Raw genomic sequence first — 19,478 nt, 5'->3', positions numbered from 1 at the left:
TAAACCGAGCCAATCACTTTCACAGCAATAGTACAAATTTTAAACTCCGTTAGAAACTGTAAATTGCTTCATTTCACCAAATGGCACCGTGTGCGAACTTTCAATGCCATCGATTTCGCCAGCAAGCACACAGTGTCGAACTCGCACCCTAATTGTTATTTACATCTGTAATTTGGCGCCGACCTTTAAAATAATATATAAGGGTACGCTTTAATGTGCGTAAGGCACCTACCTACCTTTGGTTTTCGGCGGGCAAATTTTAAACAATTTCATTAGACCCGTTAAACCGGCAATCAATTAAGGCTGACACTCGGCGCTCTTATTTGGGACTCTCGGGGACCTTTGGGACAGCGCTGAATGTTGTGACGCGCACAGGGTCAATGTGGGGACACTGCGGGTCAACGAGTAACTTGCGAACAGTTAAACGGATCGGTGTGCAATTAAAATGACACTGAACGTGAGTCTTAATTGACACCTAAATATGTTTCAATGAAATGCACTAAAGAATAAATATGTTACAAGAAGTTTCATTACCATTTATCACATTAACAGTGTGCTATTTAAATTAAGATATGTCACTCAATCAAGATCTAGATTAGTAATACAGAAGTCACGGGTTCTCTTTAAATTTACGGTAATTAAATGCACGTGATTTAATAAAGTATATCGAGGCTACAACCACATTCATAATATTGGAAAATATTATTGACCTTTCACATAAATTTTGTTAATAGATTATGCAGTGAAAATTTGTTATATTTTCTGTATGGATTTGTAAACGTGTGCATTTTTATTAATTAATCACAAAAACCTTTTTTGACCACCTCAATCTGTGCTTATTCCACATATTGAACTCTAGTTCAGGTTAAATTGTATGTAGCTTTTTATATGTATTAAAGAGAAAATAATTCCACTATTAGTCTTGAGCAATAAAATTTTTTTTTTTTTTTCTTTTCGTTTTGAAATAACTGAATGACTTTTTGGTATGTGCAAAAATCCACACGACCTCGCACCAGATAAAAACGGTTCGAAGGTTGCTCTCATGTAGTTCAGATGGTAAAATCGGGCGATTGGCAACCTAAGAGTCGAAGAACACTAGTATTGTGCGCAGAGTAGAATATAATATCTAGCAAACATCCCTTCCAAACAAATTTTAGCGGTACATATTGCTGTTAAGTAGAGATGCTGTTTTGGAAAGATTTTTTTATTTATATGTAAAAATCGATATTTTATTAAGAGAGTATAAAAATCCTGTCCCACAACTTTTGGATAAAAAATGGATTATAAAACTAGCATATATGATCAAAATTACAACATATCTAAATAATTTTATTTTGAGTATGCAGTTTATAGATAAATTACTGGGATGTATTCTGAAACCAAATATAAACTACATATCATTTTACGTGTTACAAATCTGCTCCTAAAATTGGATGGCAAACACAAAAAAAAATATTAGAATTATTGAAGATTTACAATGTAAGCTTTCGAAAGGATTTTCATAAAAAATAAAATGAAATGAAAATGTTTTTAAACTCTTTCAATATTGATATAAACAATGTACCACATCAACTACACATGTAAATTTTGGAGGTACAAAATCCAATGGAATATTGGAAAATATATTTGCGTCGAAAAATATTAAGCTTTTTAATCGAAGCTTTCGTGAAAAATATCATAGTAGCATTTGGAAGTACGTATATTTCCGAATAGCATTTTCTGCAATGGGTTTTAGATCAAATAAATTTTCTTTGGTACTGCCTGATGAAAAATGCATGCTTGCATTTGGATTTCCACCGCAAGTTTCAAAGCAAGATGAAGAAAAATTAGTGAAAGAAAAACTGCCACAAAAGTCATATTGGAGAAAGAAATATTAAACATACTTATTTCGTTTTTACTTTTTTATTAATAATTTTTAATGTTTATAATTTTATTTCACATATTTTATTCGATCTGGAACAAGATTAAATATTTTTGTATTTTTAAATACATAAATAATATATATTATTAAATTAAATAATATTTTAATATATATTATTAATAATATATATTATTAAATTAAATAATATTATGTCTTTCAAAAAAAGGTGTGGGGTTGTCAAATTGAAAATAAATTAGCGATTACTAAGGAATATTTTTAGTTCGTGGCTAATTTTCTTGTGCAATATAAATAATTATTGAGAGAATTTTTTTAAACATAAAAATGTTTGATATTGAAAAGAATTTTAGGTACAAGAAATATTTAATTTAGGTGTCAAAATAATAAAAAATTGTCATTAAACAACGTTTGGTTTTTTAACATTTTCATACTAAGTAATAGATAATATTTGTATACTTAAATATTTATCACGAAAATATAATAATAAACATATCTACATATCTATTGCTATGATAGTAATTAATCTCACATTTATATAATTTTATTTTGTATAATAAATATTATATTTTATATATCTAATGCAAAAAATTGGTATCAAATTCTGTTTTGTTTACATGCTATAATAATTTAACCTTTTCACTCGTGTTTTACAATCGTTTCTTTTACGTACGTAGGATAAATAAATGAAACGTCATCATAGCTACATTGTGATAAATATTTGTAAATAGCAGCGTACCCGTTGAATATCAACAGTAATTTAATTTTACCATAACTATACCTATTTTAATTAACACTGCAAATTAAACTAGAATCAAGCAATGCAGTTTTATAGTATTTACCCCATAATATTTTTAACCATTAAATCTTTTTTTTTAGATGTAGTATATTTTACATATAAACTCTTTGATTTGAATAATTACTAAAAAATAATTTCATAAGTTTTGAGTTACTTAATTTTTGATAAATAATAAAGTAAAACGCCACACATTTGAGTGAAAATTTAGATATTGGTTTTTTGTTTAGAAAAGTTTTTTAAAAATCTGAATCGCGACTGAATCGAGATAAAAATAAATATGTAGTAAACACTTCAAGGCGTTGATTGATATAAATTTAATGTATTATGTATCATATCATGTCTATACCTCCTAATATCAATAAAGATTATTTATAATATTGCTATTAAACATAATTCCAAGAAAAAAAGCATTAAAAATGATCATATTATAACAAATATTCAGTGGTGATATATAATAAATAAATATTAAATATATAATATTAATTAGTATAAAATACTAATTAACATTATATATAAAATATTTATTTATTAAAATTAGTATAAAATACTACAATTATCTAACAAAAAATACTAAATAAATTTTCCGTTTTTTTTTAGCAATCTTAATCAACTTTGGAAGGCTCTAGTGAACCATTAACACGATTTTCGTCCGCCTCTTTCCATGGTCACTATACGATTTAAGCTGAGCAAATCTACACTGATGTTTAAAAATAATTCCACAAAGTTTGTCATGCACTTATTATTTGGAAACTAATTAAATATCCAAAATGTACTTATTGATAATTTCTATAACGACCGTTAATCAAACTTTCACTTTGCGATTACTTGAAAGTCAAAATTTCTCTGCTTGCGTCTAGGCGCTTGTTCGAAAACCGAACACAACCAATGACGTTCGGTTTAATTATTGTAGACGATAACAGCACATTGGCAAAACAAACGTCAATTGTCGGTTATCAGTGCTACTCGAGAGGTCGTTACACACGGATGTTCTACAAAATACTTGAAGATTCTTGGACTAGTCCCATTTAAGGACAAACAAATATGTACTGCCTGAAAGCAGCGAAAACTTCATCCTTCGTCACCAAAGCTTCTTGGCTGACGAGGGGCAGGACCAGCGCCTTGGCCAGCTGCAATTCGAGAAGCTACTCAGAAAAGTTTAGATTAGAGGTTAGTGAATCAATTATATAACAAGTCAGTAGATGATGGAAATTTTCCTTAGTTAATAAAGCATTTTACATTGCGTGTAACTACAGCTGTTAATATTGTATCATTATTAACCTTTAACATCTCTGTTTATTGACCAATATTTCACATGATAAAATTGTAATAAAATATTTAATATATAAAGTATTATCTAAAGCTGATTAGTATATACATGCATATATTGCGATAATCTCAGCCCAGAAAAAAAATGTAGGATTAAAAATATTGGTAATTTCCAAAAGTTCGTTAATAATTTTTATTTATTTTATAATTAAAATAAAAAAATATGTATGCAATACGACCTTAAATAACTATTTTATGATCTATAATTGTATTTTCAATGCCATATATTTCCTATAGATTAGTAGAAAGATTACATTTAAGTATCATTTATTATTTTAAGCCCAACTTAAGATAATCATAATAACCTATTGAATCTGCAGATCTTAACATATAATATATAACAATTAACTAGCAACTTGATTTATGTTTCTTTATACTGAATTATATGTTTTTAAGTTTTATTAATATATTAAAATATTTATTTTCAAATAATAATTTAAGTCATTTAGTTTTAAGGCTGAATGTTGATTAAAAACTTTTCACATGAGGTATAAAACTGCAGGATTAATGAAGACATAATTAATTTTAAACCCGAAATAAATATTTTTTATTACATATAAGACATTCTTTATACAATTAAATCTAAATTGTATTTAAATTATAAAGATTGACCCTATTGATTTTTTATCTAAAATGCAATTTAAAAATAAATTTTTAATTACTGTTAATCACCTTATTTACATCTCATTTATATTTTTTAAGAATCAACGAAATAATAAAAATTAATAATAATAATTTTGAATAGATCTTTATGCAATCTAAAATGTATAAAAATCAATTTAAAACATGACTTTATTAAACTTTTCATGTGAGATATAAAACTGCAAGATTTTAAAGTACATCATCAATTTAAAGCCCGAAATAGATATTTTTGTAACAAATAAAACGTTCTTAAACTCACTTTATAAATTACATTTTCTTAAAATTGATTTTTATTTAATCTGAAATTTATTTTTTAATAACCTCTAATCACCTTGATAGTAATAATAATTTATAAAGTTAGTTTAAAAACGTTTTATTCGTTACAAAAATATTTATTTTGCAATTAAAATTAATGATACATTAATAACTCCTGCAGTTTTATGTAAAGTTTATTTGTTGTATAATTTTTATGACTTTTAAATTACAATTAAAAACTTACATCAATATACTTTCCATAATACTTCAGGATTTATAAATGTATTAATAATTTAAATCTTAAAACATATATTTGTATAACAAATAAAATGTACTTAAATTAACTATATAAACTTTAAATCATATTTTTAAATTACACCAAATCATATAAATTACAAAAATCTAAAATTTAATTTTGCATAACCTTGAAAAGAAAGTAAATAAACTAATTTAGTCCTTTGGCTATTCTTAGGAATGAATTATTATTTTAATTTTATTTTACAAGCTTTTAATTCTGATAAAATACGAATAGTAATAAAATTTCCAAATAAGTTTTAAAACTGCAAGATTTTTGAAAATCAGAATCAGATATTTATATAGCAAATAAATCATTCTTAATTTAGACTATATAAGTCTAAATTATTTTTTATCTACTCCTAATCATTTGAATCATAAATATTGTTAATACTAATTTTTAAACTAGGCTACTTTAATCAATTCCTTAAAACTTAACTCAAAATAAATGTATTATATTTATTGTATATTAACCATTAAGCTCTTAAAAATAATTCATATTTTTTTCAAAGCATAAATGTTAAAAAAAATCATAAAGGAACGGATTACGAATCGAACAGCACGTCAACATCGAGGCAACAAACTCCTCAATATGGACCGCTTGAGAAAAGACGACTAAAAAAGACTAAGCCACTCGAACTGGTCAAGTTATCATTTCTGTATTAGTGATTTAACCTATCACAATTTCCTGTTTATAACATTTAAGTAACCGAAATACTTTTAAGCGCCTTTTAATATTTAAATTTTGATTTAGAATGGTTTATATCGAATTAGGCGATCCTAAGATATGATCTAAATAAAATTTAATTATTTTTAATGCAATTTAATTGACTAACTTTAATTCCCGATCCATTAGAATTTTGCTATTTTAATATCGACCTATGAATTTTAAAGTTTGATTCAAATCTAACTTTATACATCAGATATTTATTTCAATAATAAAAATAATTTTATATACATACTAATTATATATATAAAAAAACAACAATATATTGGCTTATAACCATTTTCATATTAGCTACAATTTGCTAAAAAAAAATATATAAAACAAAACGTTTGTGGTTATAATTTAAGGGAAAAATTAAAAAACTTTTTACCATATAAGCTGAAGGAACATAAGTTATAAAATTCTGGTTATATAACGGAACTCTTAATTAGAATTACAATTTATAATTTTTATATCAACTTTATGTAATCTTAAAATTATTTTTGAATAGCTTTTAACTTTAACTTAAACCATTAATAAAATATCATTTCTAAAGTAATTGAGTTTCTTAATTTCAGTAATTTTAGAGATCGACTTATAACTGATATCAAGCGTTTTACAATAAATTTAAAACATACTTTACAATTTAAACACTTAATAATCTTAATTAATAGACAATTTTACTGTAAAAATGCGTTTAAAATCGTATTTTCTAATTTATATATCAAATAAGAACATTTAAAAGTTTTTTTTGCACTTTTTTAACCCAATTAAGATTTGCTTATATCTGATTTTTATATCACATTAGTTACAAATTCTTAACATTTGTAATGTAAACCTTGACTTAGTTATTTTATACGATTATAATATTATTTGAAAAGCTTAATATTATAGCAAAATCTATTAATCAACAAATTTGCAATTTTATTTGTAATTTAAAACTCGATTAAAAGAATAAATATATATATATCAAAATACACTTGCTAAATATAACCTTAAAGCTAAATATCAATAACTGCTAATCACCGTTATTATAAATCAATTTGGCAACACAATTACACTAAATACATCTCAAGCCCTCAGGCTACATTTAAATGCGTCATTTGTAATTTTAAGTTCAATTCATGAATTCAAGAATCAAACATTCTTAAACTTTTTTAATATAATATTTGTTGTCTTATCTACATATTTTATTGCTAAAATTATAACGCAATCTTACCTTCAAATTAAATTATTTAAAATAAAATAAAATTACTAGTCTATAAATAGCCTAAATCATTGAGAATTTAACTGAAATATATATCTTTATTAATGTCAATGAATCTGGCAATTACCATATCGAGCACCGTGAACTTCCAAAACCTTGGTCGTATTATATAGTTTCATAACGAAAACCTTGATCCCTACAGTTGAGCAAACGTCGGCAATAAGCGTTCAATGTTTTCCTAATAAACTATGTCAATAATTTGTATCGTATCATCGATTAATAGCGTGTACTTTACACTAGCAAGACAAGGAAAAAAATATAAACACAACAGTACATGCAGACGGGAGCGAGATAAAATGACAGAAATAAAAGTACAAGATAAAACGACACTTTTGCCCTTTGGCTAACAATAGACTCAATGGAGTTCCATACAACGATTTCGTCATGTACTTCATTTTCTTTTACATCCGGCTTTTTCACGTTGTCTGCGGACACAACGTTTCGTTTCTGCCATTCCCTTTCCACTTTTGGACGGAGAGAATAATCCATAAGGGCATAGCAAAGGTTATACACAAATACTACAATAGATGCAAAGCTAAATAGTTCTAAATTAATAATAAAAAAAATTAAAATAGATTGGTTCTAACCTAATCATCTTACAAAAAAGGTCATCATATTAATACACACACACATACACACTATAAACTATTATTTTATAAGTCCATTTGATGTACAAAACCTATGGTAACAAATTAATGTCTTTCAAAGTTTATTTTCACTGATTCAGCTGAACTTTTATTTATTTCAACTCAGAAGCGAAACTTTAATAAATATCTTAGAGATTTAAATGCGGATACTTTATCGGTCTCTTAAGGGTCGTCTCGGTAGATTCTACGTAGCTCTACTAGGTGCGAGTTCGACTAAATTCTCGCTTATTCCAAGTCCGAAGCTAAGTAAACTAAACGAGCAGGATAAACAAGTGGTATAAGTCATTCACTATTTGTTCAAAAGACCTTTGTTTGAATCACATATGGACCTTAGTCTAGTAAATCAGAATTAGTGATTATTACATAAAAACAATTTCGATTGACCAGGCTAATCTAGATTTTTCTAATCTCACCGATGAAGATCATGATGATTAATTTAAATCGAACTAAGTCGTACAAATTATGTTCTAAAAATTATCTAATAAGAAAAAAGTGAATTGGTACACCTGTTTTCCAGCTGACATAACCTTAAATAAATTAAAGTTTAACGCCTCTTTCAATCCTTGAACCTACGACCCATACTTATATTATTAGATGTAGATTGAAAATCATTTAAAAATAGCAAAGTCGTCATTCCACGAAAAGTGAATCTGGGGACGCTTGATATATGTTTGCGCCGCATCTGACTTGAAAATTTAGGGAAAATGTGAAAATTTTTGCTACTTTGACACCTATGATAAAATATGGAACCAGACTTTTTGTTATTGTTTAATGCAGATTTTTTTTAGTACATAATTGCGTAAAATAAATACGAATTCGAATAAATTGGCAACGTCGCCATTCTATAGAATGCATAATCTGGGGATACTGTTCTTGATTACCTGTTTTGCAGCGCATTTCGAAATTTATACTGTGCTTTTAGATTATTTTTTTTTTGGCATTGGACTTTTTTTAGTAATTGCATAAGGCTAATTACACTGGCTAGGCCCGACCTCCTACATAGACTGTCGCGAGTGACAACGGTTGCCAAGTAAACCGGCACGAAAACTATTTTTGCTTTTTGCATCACTAATTAATTTAAGGAGATGGGTAAGTGATATCAGGAATAAAAAAACGAGGGGAGGTAACTGCCAGTCACGCTCCACATATTCAAAAATCATATATGAAGAATGAAAAAACGTACCTGAAAAATAAGATAATCGAATATTGTATCAACGATTTCATTTGCGATATAACCCAATTCTAAAATAAAACTATTTTTTAATAAAAAATATTAAGTTAGTGAACTAAAAAATAAAAAATACCAAAACATAATAAACGTTTAATAGACGTCCACTCGGACATGCAATATCGTTTGTTTACGCCGACGATCAATTAGTTTTATGGAATTTTCACTACTTATTAACAATTATGTGTGGTCCTAAAAATATAAATAAGGTTATAGGTAAGTACTTTACTTAAAACTACGATCTACACAAAAAAATCCATTTAATTTGAAACATCTCGATTTTTACATAATTTGAAAAAAATATTTTTACTAATTAAATATTATTTTCATAAAACCTACATTAAAGATGTTGAAAAATAAACACTATTATATATATTTTTTACTCTTAAAGAACAACTGAGATTTGATCTCAAAAAAATACAATAAATTCAATTTTAATTGGATTAAGCGCTCCGGCGATGTACACTTGGTATACATTTAAGAATATGTAAAAAAATCAGTGATTTAAAATTTGAAAAAAACATATTTGGCATTTTTATAATAATAAGTTAAATAGTTGAATAAACTTTACCCTAATCTCTTTGAATACATATCAAGATAATATAAATATTGAAACTATTCAATAATTGACAGTAATTATAATAAAAACATACCAAAATAATCGATAAATATTTGAGTTTTTAAACTATTGATAATACAAGAATAAATAAATCATTAAATGTTTTAATTTTTTAATATATAATTAGAAAGGCAAGATATGAAGTTTATACAAATTACAATAATAAGCCATGTATACTCAGTGTACATCACAGAAAGGCAAAGGTTAAGCTAGTTTTTTATGCAGTTTTACTGTATATTTAAGATTCAATACTATACAAATATATGGAAAGCATAATTTTTATTTTACACAATATGTATTTTATATATAATGATCTCTGATTTTAATTATTTCGATAAAATAATAAAATATATATAAAATAAAAAAAAAACAATAATATCTACGCATAAGATAATTGCGAGTTCAAGTGCAAATTATTACGTAAGGAACAATAATGTACAAGTTGAATGTAAACATTTACAATAGATAATAGTAATTGTAAACAATAATTTCGACTATTGACTAAAGTCGAACTAAATGGATTTATAACGGCCAAGCTGATAAACCACATATATCATCACATGACTACCTGTGAAATAATCTTAAAGTAAAATAAATAATAATATAATCTCATAAAACTTGATTGTCTTATTTGAGATAGTTTTAAGTTGATACACAATATTTATAAATTATTTATAGTTCTCAAGATAGTCATGACATTGCTAATGATAATAAAAACTCTTTTTTGTTGAATAATCATTCTATGAACATAATCTAGAGAATCTAGACTAATAACAATTATTATTGTGTTATATGCACGTGTAAATTTTTATTAAAATTAATCACGTGTTAATTTTTATTTGTAGGCCATTAACAACTGTTGTTAATATAATACATCATGAGCAGTTAATGCTACAGTCAAATTAAAAATAGTTAAATGTACTTTAACTCAATATATATCAGGATAATATAAATATTTTATTTATTTATTAATTGATAGTAATTAAAATAAAAAATACCTAACTAAACGACAAATTTTTGAGTTTAAAATCAGAAATATGTAGAAAGGCAAGATAAGAAGTTTAAGTATATTTAAATGCCCTTATTTTTTGCAGCTATATGAGTTTTGTAAAAGTATACTATAGTATTTTATTTTATTTTAGTATGCATTTACTTACATTTTTTTATTTAAAAATATTTATAACCTTAGACTTTTTTTTATAAATGTAAATTTTAAAGTCTTAAATTGTCATTATATTGTTATTGCGAATTTTAAAAATATACTATAAAAATGATGTGTAAATAATATTATTAAATTTATTATTACCACAGGGTGACATCATCGACAAGAGGACATTGCAAACCGTTGAAAGGAAACAGACAACTTTCTCTGATCGATCACAGCTAAAGTATGCCAGAAGGTTAGTCATCAAATTAGGGAGTGCTGTAATCACTAGAGAAGACTTCAACGGACTTGCTTTGGGAAGACTAGCCTCGATAGTCGAACAGGTAATCTTTAATTTTATGATGATTCCTGTACTACTTTTTTTTACAACAAATAATAAATATTTACTTTTATATATTTTAGTGACAGATTAACTGAATTTTTTGTAGCTTACATTTAGTTAATAAATTATTTACCAAATCAATTTTTTATACTGAAAAATTTTATTTAAGAAATTCACAAATATAATCAATATTTAGTTATGTCTGACTTTTAATTAATAATAAAAATATATATTGGCAAAACAAAAGGTTTATAAGATATAAAGCTAATTGCAAAAAAACTCCTAACATTTTTTTCTGTGTTCTTTATGCATTTGCGAACAATTTTTTTTTTTTTATAAAAAAATCAAATTATTTGCAATTTAATAAAATGTATGTTTAAATGCTTTTCTAAATTTTTGCATAAACGATTTATAAAAAAAAATATTTATATGATAATATAATTTGCACTCACCAAATTTTTCGGCGTCCTTTTTTTGCGTACAACTATCACTGACACATTTATTTTAATAATTACACTCTTAAACCACACTGTATCACTATTTATATTTATTTTTATTATTTACACTTTTTTATATATTTAAATATATTTTGCTACGTATAAAAACACTCGTAAATATGAAGAAGAATTTCACAACTTCTGCACATGTATGCTGTATCTTTCCTTGTTCCACGTGCAGAACTAACGCGACATTTTCTTCTCACACATTTTCTCCGCACTTTTTATTTTTATTAACTAATGATTTTTCAGCTTATCTGAAAGCTTTTTTAGTGGATCGACAACAAGACAAAATGTGATCGAAACAGATGAAATGTCTTTAGAATCGATAGATTGCACTGATTTCTGCATCTATCCTATAGTCTTACTCGAAAGAAAATTTTACTGTTGCGATTCAAATTTTGATAGACACGGAACAAATTAAACAATAAATACCATAGCAACCTTTTTTGTTTATTTCGTTGTTTTTCAAAATATTAGGTAACTAAGTATTGATCGTCGCTATCAACACCTTTCAAAAATTTATTACAGTCATACATTGAGACTTATATATTGTAAGATCGGTCGTTCTGGTTCTTTTTCCGTGTCTATCATCTGGCTGTTATGAAAAGTAAATATCATTCTGAAATCTCTTTTATTATTTGCTTTCCATATTTGGATAAGCGTTTTACCTTTTCTGTCATGTTTCATCTGTAGGGTACTTAATTTTATATTTTTAAGATTCTAGCCGACCTCTATTTTTCCGCATTGTTCCACAAAGTCCTGTTTTCCATAAAAATAAATAATTTGCAAGTAAAACGCTATTATAAAATTGTCAGCATAAACACGGTGCCACTTGCCAGATATGGGTTTAGTACATTCATCACTGTATTTACTAATCTTTCTGCAATTCCACTGTATAATTTGAAATTACAAATATAACCGGTATCTGATTTGCAAACCATTCTATTCAACATTCCATATTTGGTTGAGGACTGAATAGCAAAAAATAAATCTACCTAACCATGGAATCATTCCCTTTCTTCTATTTTGGCGTGATTGAAAATATTTTTTTTAAATTAAAATCACAAAAGATCACTAAGAGAGAAGCAATCAATCGATAGTTCAGAAGAGACTTAATATACTGCAATCTTTTGATTATAAAATGCATTTTTATATGTATGGAGTTCCTGAATTCAGAGTGCGTCATATACTCTAATAGACAAATTTTCAAAAGGTATGTCTCGATTTATTTATGCAAAAAATCATAAGGAAGCTACATATTAAATTTCAATTAAATATCTTAATTGGTTCACAAGTTATAGGGAATTTACTAAAAAAGATAATTGTTTGCTATTATTCTGGGAAATCGTCCGGCCACCAAGGAAAGCTCGGCAAAAAAAACTCCGGGCGGTAAACTGTTAATTAAAAAAAATGTTTTTATTATAAATCCAATGTACGTGTACATAAATGAATTTAAATCTTTAATTATATTTTGATTTTATTGACAATTGTATGTTTTTCTACCTTCAGTACGTTCTAAAAAATATTAATATTCTGTAAAAATTTAATTCTGGTTATCTGCTAAATATTTGCTATTATTGTTTAAAAAAATTTGATTTTTTTCATAAAAATATTTTTGCACAATAAATACATATTTTGGTTTGAAAATATTACTATGGTTATATGTGGCCCGACTGCTTTAGCTGCATTTCGGAATTTCAAATTGCATTACGTCGAGCGGCGGAATGTTATTTTTTTAGTGTTTTTTATGCAGTTGTGCTTCGGATTTTAAGCAATATTCTTATATTATCGCCATTAATAAAATGTGTTCTTTTTTAGGTAGCCGAATGCCAGAATGAAGGCAGAGAATGCATCATGGTGACGAGTGGTGCTGTTGCTTTTGGAAAGCAAAAGTTGACTCAGGAGCTCCTCATGTCCTTATCAATGAGAGAAACTCTATCGCCCAAGGATAATACCAGACAAGTGAGTATATATCATCTAATATACCAAACCAACTCTAGCAAGTATTTATTTTTTATTAAATTTTAGGACGCGTTCTCCATCTTAGAACCGAGAGCCGCTGCAGCTGTGGGGCAATCTGGTCTCATGTCTTTGTACGACGCTATGTTTGCGCAATATGGAGTCAAAATAGCACAAGTGAGTAAAAAAATATTTAATAAAATAATTCTCCAGTACAACTATGTATTCAGGTTTTAGTGACCAAGCCAGATTTTTACAACGAGCAGACGAGAAAGAATCTCTTCACGACCTTATCCGAGCTAATATCTTTGAACATTGTTCCTATTGTAAACACCAACGACGCAGTTAGTCCTCCAATGTTCATCAAAGATGATGCTGAAGTGGCAGGCTACGGCACAAAGAGGGTAAGTTAATTCGGCGGCCATTCGATAATCAAACAATTGTGATATGTTTTTTTTTATATTTGCAGGGGATTAGCATTAAAGATAACGACAGCTTGTCAGCCATGTTATCGGCAGAGATTCAAGCTGACCTCCTTATCCTCATGTCTGACGTCGATGGTATTTATAACAAACCTCCGTGGGAAGACGGAGCTAGAATGATGCATACATACACTTCCCAAGATAGACATTCGATCGAGTTTGGCCAAAAGTCTAAGGTTTATATGACGCATAAGTAGCACTTGTGTGCAAGGTAAGATCTCTGGTAATTCATGCATTTATTTAATTGTAGGTAGGCACAGGAGGAATGGACTCCAAAGTCAACGCCGCCACTTGGGCTTTGGACAGAGGAGTGAGTGTAGTGATTTGCAATGGAATGCAAGATAAAGCTATCAAGACTATCATCAACGGAAGAAAAGTAGGAACGTTTTTTACAGACTCAATCACAGCCGGAGGGAGCGCTCCAGTGGATATTTTAGCAGAAAACGGTAAGTCGTGTATTTTTTAATCACACTAGAATTTGTACTATCGTTACATAATCGAATATTTCAGCACGGCACGGAAGTCGCGTGCTCCAAGGATTATCTCCTGAAGATAGAGCTTCAGCTGTGAACACCTTAGCAGATCTTCTTATTAAAAGACAAGCTGAAATCTTAGAAGCGAACTCTAAAGATATAAGCGAAGCAGCCAAGAACGGTCTAGCTAAGCCTCTATTATCTAGACTCTCGCTGACTCCCGCAAAGTTGAGCAGTTTAGCAGTAGGTCTTAAGCAGATAGCCGATGCTAGTCACAAAAACGTTGGCAGAGTACTCCGAAGAACCAAAATCGCTGAGGATCTTGAGTTGACTCAAATCACAGTACCAATCGGCGTACTCTTGGTGATATTCGAATCTAGACCTGATTCTCTACCTCAAGTTGCAGCGTTAGCCATAGCTTCCGGTAACGGTTTATTACTCAAAGGTGGAAAGGAAGCGTTTCATTCTAACAAAGCTCTGATGGAATTGGTGAAGGAATCTTTGGCTACAGTCGGATGCACAAACGCTATAGCTTTAGTGTCTACCCGAGAAGAAATCAGCGATCTTCTTTCGATGGAGAAGCACATAGACCTGATTATACCTAGAGGATCTTCCGAACTAGTGAGAAGCATTCAAACCCAATCGCAGCACATTCCTGTATTGGGTCATGCTGAAGGAATTTGCCATGTGTATGTGGATAAAGATGCAGATTTGGAAAAGGCGATTAGGATAGTGAGGGACTCCAAATGCGACTATCCAGCGGCTTGCAACGCCATGGAGACTTTGCTCATACACGAAAATCTCATTAGCAAAGGCACTTTTTTTATTGATGTATGCAACATGTTGAAGAAGGAAGGTGTCAAAATAAACGCAGGTCCGAAACTAAATCAACTCTTGACTTTTGGACCTCCGCCGGCCAAAAGCATGAAGTTCGAATACGGTGCTCTGGAATGCTGTGTTGAAGTAGTCAAAGATGTAGACGATGCTGTAGATCACATCCACACGTATGGAAGCAGTCATACTGATGTAATAGTTACTGAAAATGGTAAGCAAAACATTATTATTTCAAATATCTGAGCGTTACAGTAGCCTCTTATTTCTGCTTTTGAAGAATAGCTAAAGAAGGCATTCATTTTTATTTTTATCGAAGCGGGTTCTTAGATTACCAAAGCAAAGATAAAACCGGTTAGAGTAATGAAAAAGCTTTTTTGGTCAATCAAAAACTTTCGATCTTCCGAGAAAGTATGCATATTTTCAAACATCTGGCACGAGCACCTTAGGAAATGTTTTTTATCTGAGTGTCTTATTTTATTACTTAAGCAAAATTAAGGCGAGTTCGGGTGTTAAAAATTTGTAAACAATTTTTTGTTATTTCCAGCCGCCTATTAAAAACTTCTAAGAATTATATATATATATATATTAGGCATAAGCCCGCCTTTTCTTACGCAGCATTATAAAAAGTGCAGAGGTTGTAAACCTTTCAAGAATATTTGTACAAATTGAATTTCATATCATAAAAAATACTTTAAATTTCTCGAGTAATAAGAATTCTAGATTTGACAATTTTCTCGAGAAATTCTCGAGAAGAAGTCCAAAATATTTCTCTCAGAAGAAAATAAGCGGAAGAAGAAGTACATACAGACGTTGCATCTCGCATATTGCTCTTTAGTTTGTCTGAATTTCGATATTTTACAAAGAATTAAAAATATGATAGCTATTTTTACCGATATTAATAAGTACTTATAGAATGAGAGTATTGGCTAAAGTATATTCAAACCGAATTTTGATCAATAGGAGAGCGCAAAAAACAATTATCACTTCTCAGAAGGCAAAAATTCACGTCAAAAGCAATAAAATCATGTCGGAGCCGTAGCAGTGGGAACGCTCGGTAACGAGCGTTCCCACTGCGTCGGCGACGGCATGATTTTATTGTTTTTGACGTGGATTTTTGACTTCTGAGAAGGGATAATTGTTTTTTGCGCTCTGCTTTTGGTCAAAATTCGGTTTAGTGCTTCATTCGATTATTATTTATTGTATCATAATATTGTTATAAAACGTCTAAATATGATCGTTATTTTAACTTGGATTTAAAACAGAGACGGTCCCTTGAATTTGTCAAAACAAATACATGTCATTTAATGAAATACTATGAATCTGATTGAAATCGAAATAATAAAAAAACGACCATTGACTAACCAACTTTTTTCCATCCCCCCTCTCTGGAGGTCTTTGCATTTGACACTTTAAGCACGCGTGATTATTGACAGCTGTCTGATTTACAGTGCTGCCAACATATGAAACTTAAATTGGATTACCCTGCCAATTCTATACAATTATATTACTTGTTGATAAATTACTTTTCCCAAAAAATATATTTAATTAATACAATTAGGTTTAACACAAGCAATAAAAAAATACGCAAGGGATAAGTTGTAACATATAAATGAACAAACAATAATATTGCTACGTGGGCCATCAGAGCCTTGAGAAATGAAAGCACGTGAATTGTGTCTACCGGCGTCCATTACTAACACCCAACTTGACACGCCCCAACTCTCGATCTGCGCGGGAGTCGCCCCGAAGGCGCGAGGTCCGCGCATGCGCATCTCAATATTCATCCCTCAGATTGCAACACTATTATAGTATTTGTATGGAAGAACAAAAAAATCATTACGATATGAACAAGGCGTGGCTTATCAAACAGGTACTATTCCCATATTGGAAACACCTATATTATGTATAAAAAATGATGAAAGAAAAACAAAAGAGATGTTTAAAAACGTAATTTAAAATCATATCTTCATATGGAAGATTGCTTCGAGAAATATCATATGATGGACAAATATAACCAACTATCAAGTATATAAATATGTAAATAATTCTAAGACACATAAATAAATATATTTAGTGTTTCATATATCAACAATAAATTCCGTGCGATTAAAAATATGTTGAGAACCAATGATGCTGTGTGAATTACAATAGTGAATAATTAACTAAATACTATTTATAGGGATATAGCGAAACATTCCTTCTTTTGTCATTGCATTCTTGGGTGGGTTTTTTTCATGTAGTGGTCCCAACGTCTGGAACGGGTAAAGGGTATACCCTAAATAAATGATATATGTAAATAATAGGTAAGAAGCCTAATTCTTGTGAATAAATAAATTGGACCGCAGTGGATTCAATAAGAAATAACTTTTTGTCAAGTAAAGGTTAACGAATGCACTGTAGCACCATTGTAATGAAAAACCTCTAGCTCAAGCGATGTAACCCCGCAGTCGTCAAACCCTTGATCATTGCGACCAATGAACCTTACCGATACTGAACGTTTTTCAGACAGCTTAAGTGATGGGCACCGCCTCGACTAACTCCCAAACAATTTACAATGCAATGAGTTACTTAAATATTTGTTTTGTTTTTACAGATAGCGTAGCGGCGAGCTTCCAAAGTCAAGTGGATAGCGCCTGCGTATTCCACAATGCCAGTTCAAGATTCGCCGACGGATTTAGGTTCGGTCTGGGAGCTGAGGTCGGAATCTCCACGGCCAGGATACACGCCAGAGGACCAGTGGGCGTCGAAGGACTACTTACAACAAAATGGGTTTTGAACGGATCCGATCACACCGTGGGTGATTTTCACGATGGAGGACCACGCACTTATCTCCACGAATCGTTACCACTTGATTAATTTAGCTAAAATGTTATAGGACTAGGCCACACTAGCGTTTTTCTAGTTTTATTTTATGTTACACGCTTTTTTATTTATAATTATATGCATTTTTAGTATTATTGATTAGTTCAATATTAGAAACTGTAACAAGCCGAGTGAAAAACGCTTGTAAAGGCAAAATTTTATAATAATTATAAATGTATCGTTAAAATAAACTAAGAGCAGACGAAAATTTAAAAAAAAATATGCTTTTCTCTAAGAAAAGAACAATTTTAACAGTGAAACTTTTTCTTCGATTTACTGTCAAAACTGCCATTTTCTTTAAAGTAACATAGCTTATAGTCTGAGAAATTTTACGATTTTTTCATTAAAATCGATAATTGTTGTATTAAAATTACTTGATATATGTACATACATTTTTTCTAAATACGCCATATGTAGCTATGACTGTTTATATTAAGCCGCGCAGCTAGAAAATTCTCGATTTTCATCCTAACTTTTTTTTTTCTTTATTTATAATTATAAAATACCATAATATATGTACATATGTTGTTTTGGAAACATTTTTTTTTGTTTATAATAATAAAAATACATTATTTATATACATACATTGTTTTTGAGATGCGTGTTGTGTAACTTGAATTATGTCTATTAAGCCGCACAGCTAGAAACTTTTCAAATTTATTCATTATTATTAGCTTTTAATTAATTTTCAATAATAAAATGCTATTATATATGTACATACGTTGTTTTTGAGATGCGCAGTGTAAAACTATAATTATTTATATCAAGTCGCACAGCTAGAAAATTTTCGATTTTTTTTTTCTCTTTATTTCTAATTATAAAATGCCATAATATATGTACATACGTTGTTTTTGGGATATACAGTGTAAAACTATATATTTTTATAATGATAAAAAGTCATTGTATATGAACATACATTGTTTTTGAGATGCGCATTGTGTAGCTATAGATATTTATATTAAGCCGCGTGGATAGAATTTTTTCGATTTTTTCTTTGTGTATAATAATAAAATATGTGTATCTACATACTACGTTGTTTTTGAAATACGCAATGTAAAGTTATAATTATTTATTTTAAGCCACGCAGCTAGAATATTTTTGATTTTTTCCAAATAATTGTATTTTAGAGAGAATAAATATATACTTTAATACGAAAGAATTACGATTTTTCTCAGATAATCGATTATTTATAGCAATACAATGTCATGATTATTTATATAAA

At 28.9% G+C, this 19,478-nt stretch overlaps 1 protein-coding gene across 1 annotated transcript; it reads left to right on the top strand.

Annotated features, from left to right (window-relative positions):
- The first annotated feature begins 3,588 nt into the window (after positions 1-3,588).
- Positions 3,589-18,476, top strand: P5CS (Delta[1]-pyrroline-5-carboxylate synthase). Its single transcript, XM_088189745.1, has 9 exons — positions 3,589-3,842; positions 10,971-11,147; positions 13,465-13,608; positions 13,675-13,782; positions 13,836-14,009; positions 14,075-14,263; positions 14,338-14,533; positions 14,598-15,605; positions 17,988-18,476. The coding sequence occupies exons 1-9, from the start codon at positions 3,717-3,719 to the stop codon at positions 18,248-18,250; spliced, it is 2,385 nt and encodes a 794-aa protein (XP_088045871.1). The 5' UTR covers positions 3,589-3,716; the 3' UTR covers positions 18,251-18,476.
- Positions 18,477-19,478: the final 1,002 nt, after the last annotated feature.

Source organism: Plectrocnemia conspersa, unplaced genomic scaffold (assembly GCF_051122295.1).
Source record: "Plectrocnemia conspersa isolate PC_06_02 unplaced genomic scaffold, ASM5112229v1 ptg000008l, whole genome shotgun sequence".
NCBI classification, from domain to species: Eukaryota; Metazoa; Arthropoda; class Insecta; order Trichoptera; family Polycentropodidae; genus Plectrocnemia; species Plectrocnemia conspersa.
Note: the sequence above shows the minus strand (reverse complement) of the source record. Positions and strands in the feature narration are given on the sequence as shown.

What these genes read in the sequence shown, in the direction of transcription:
- P5CS (XM_088189745.1), top strand. Translation starts at nt 3,717, where the DNA reads ATGTACTGCCTGAAAGCAGCGAAAACTTCATCCTTCGTCACCAAAGCT. An exon ending in ATGGAGTCAAAATAGCACAA is followed by an intron (nt 13,783 to 13,835) that starts GTGAGTAAAAAA and finishes CTATGTATTCAG; the next exon opens with GTTTTAGTGACCAAGCCAGA. An exon ending in CAGGCTACGGCACAAAGAGG is followed by an intron (nt 14,010 to 14,074) that starts GTAAGTTAATTC and finishes TTATATTTGCAG; the next exon opens with GGGATTAGCATTAAAGATAA.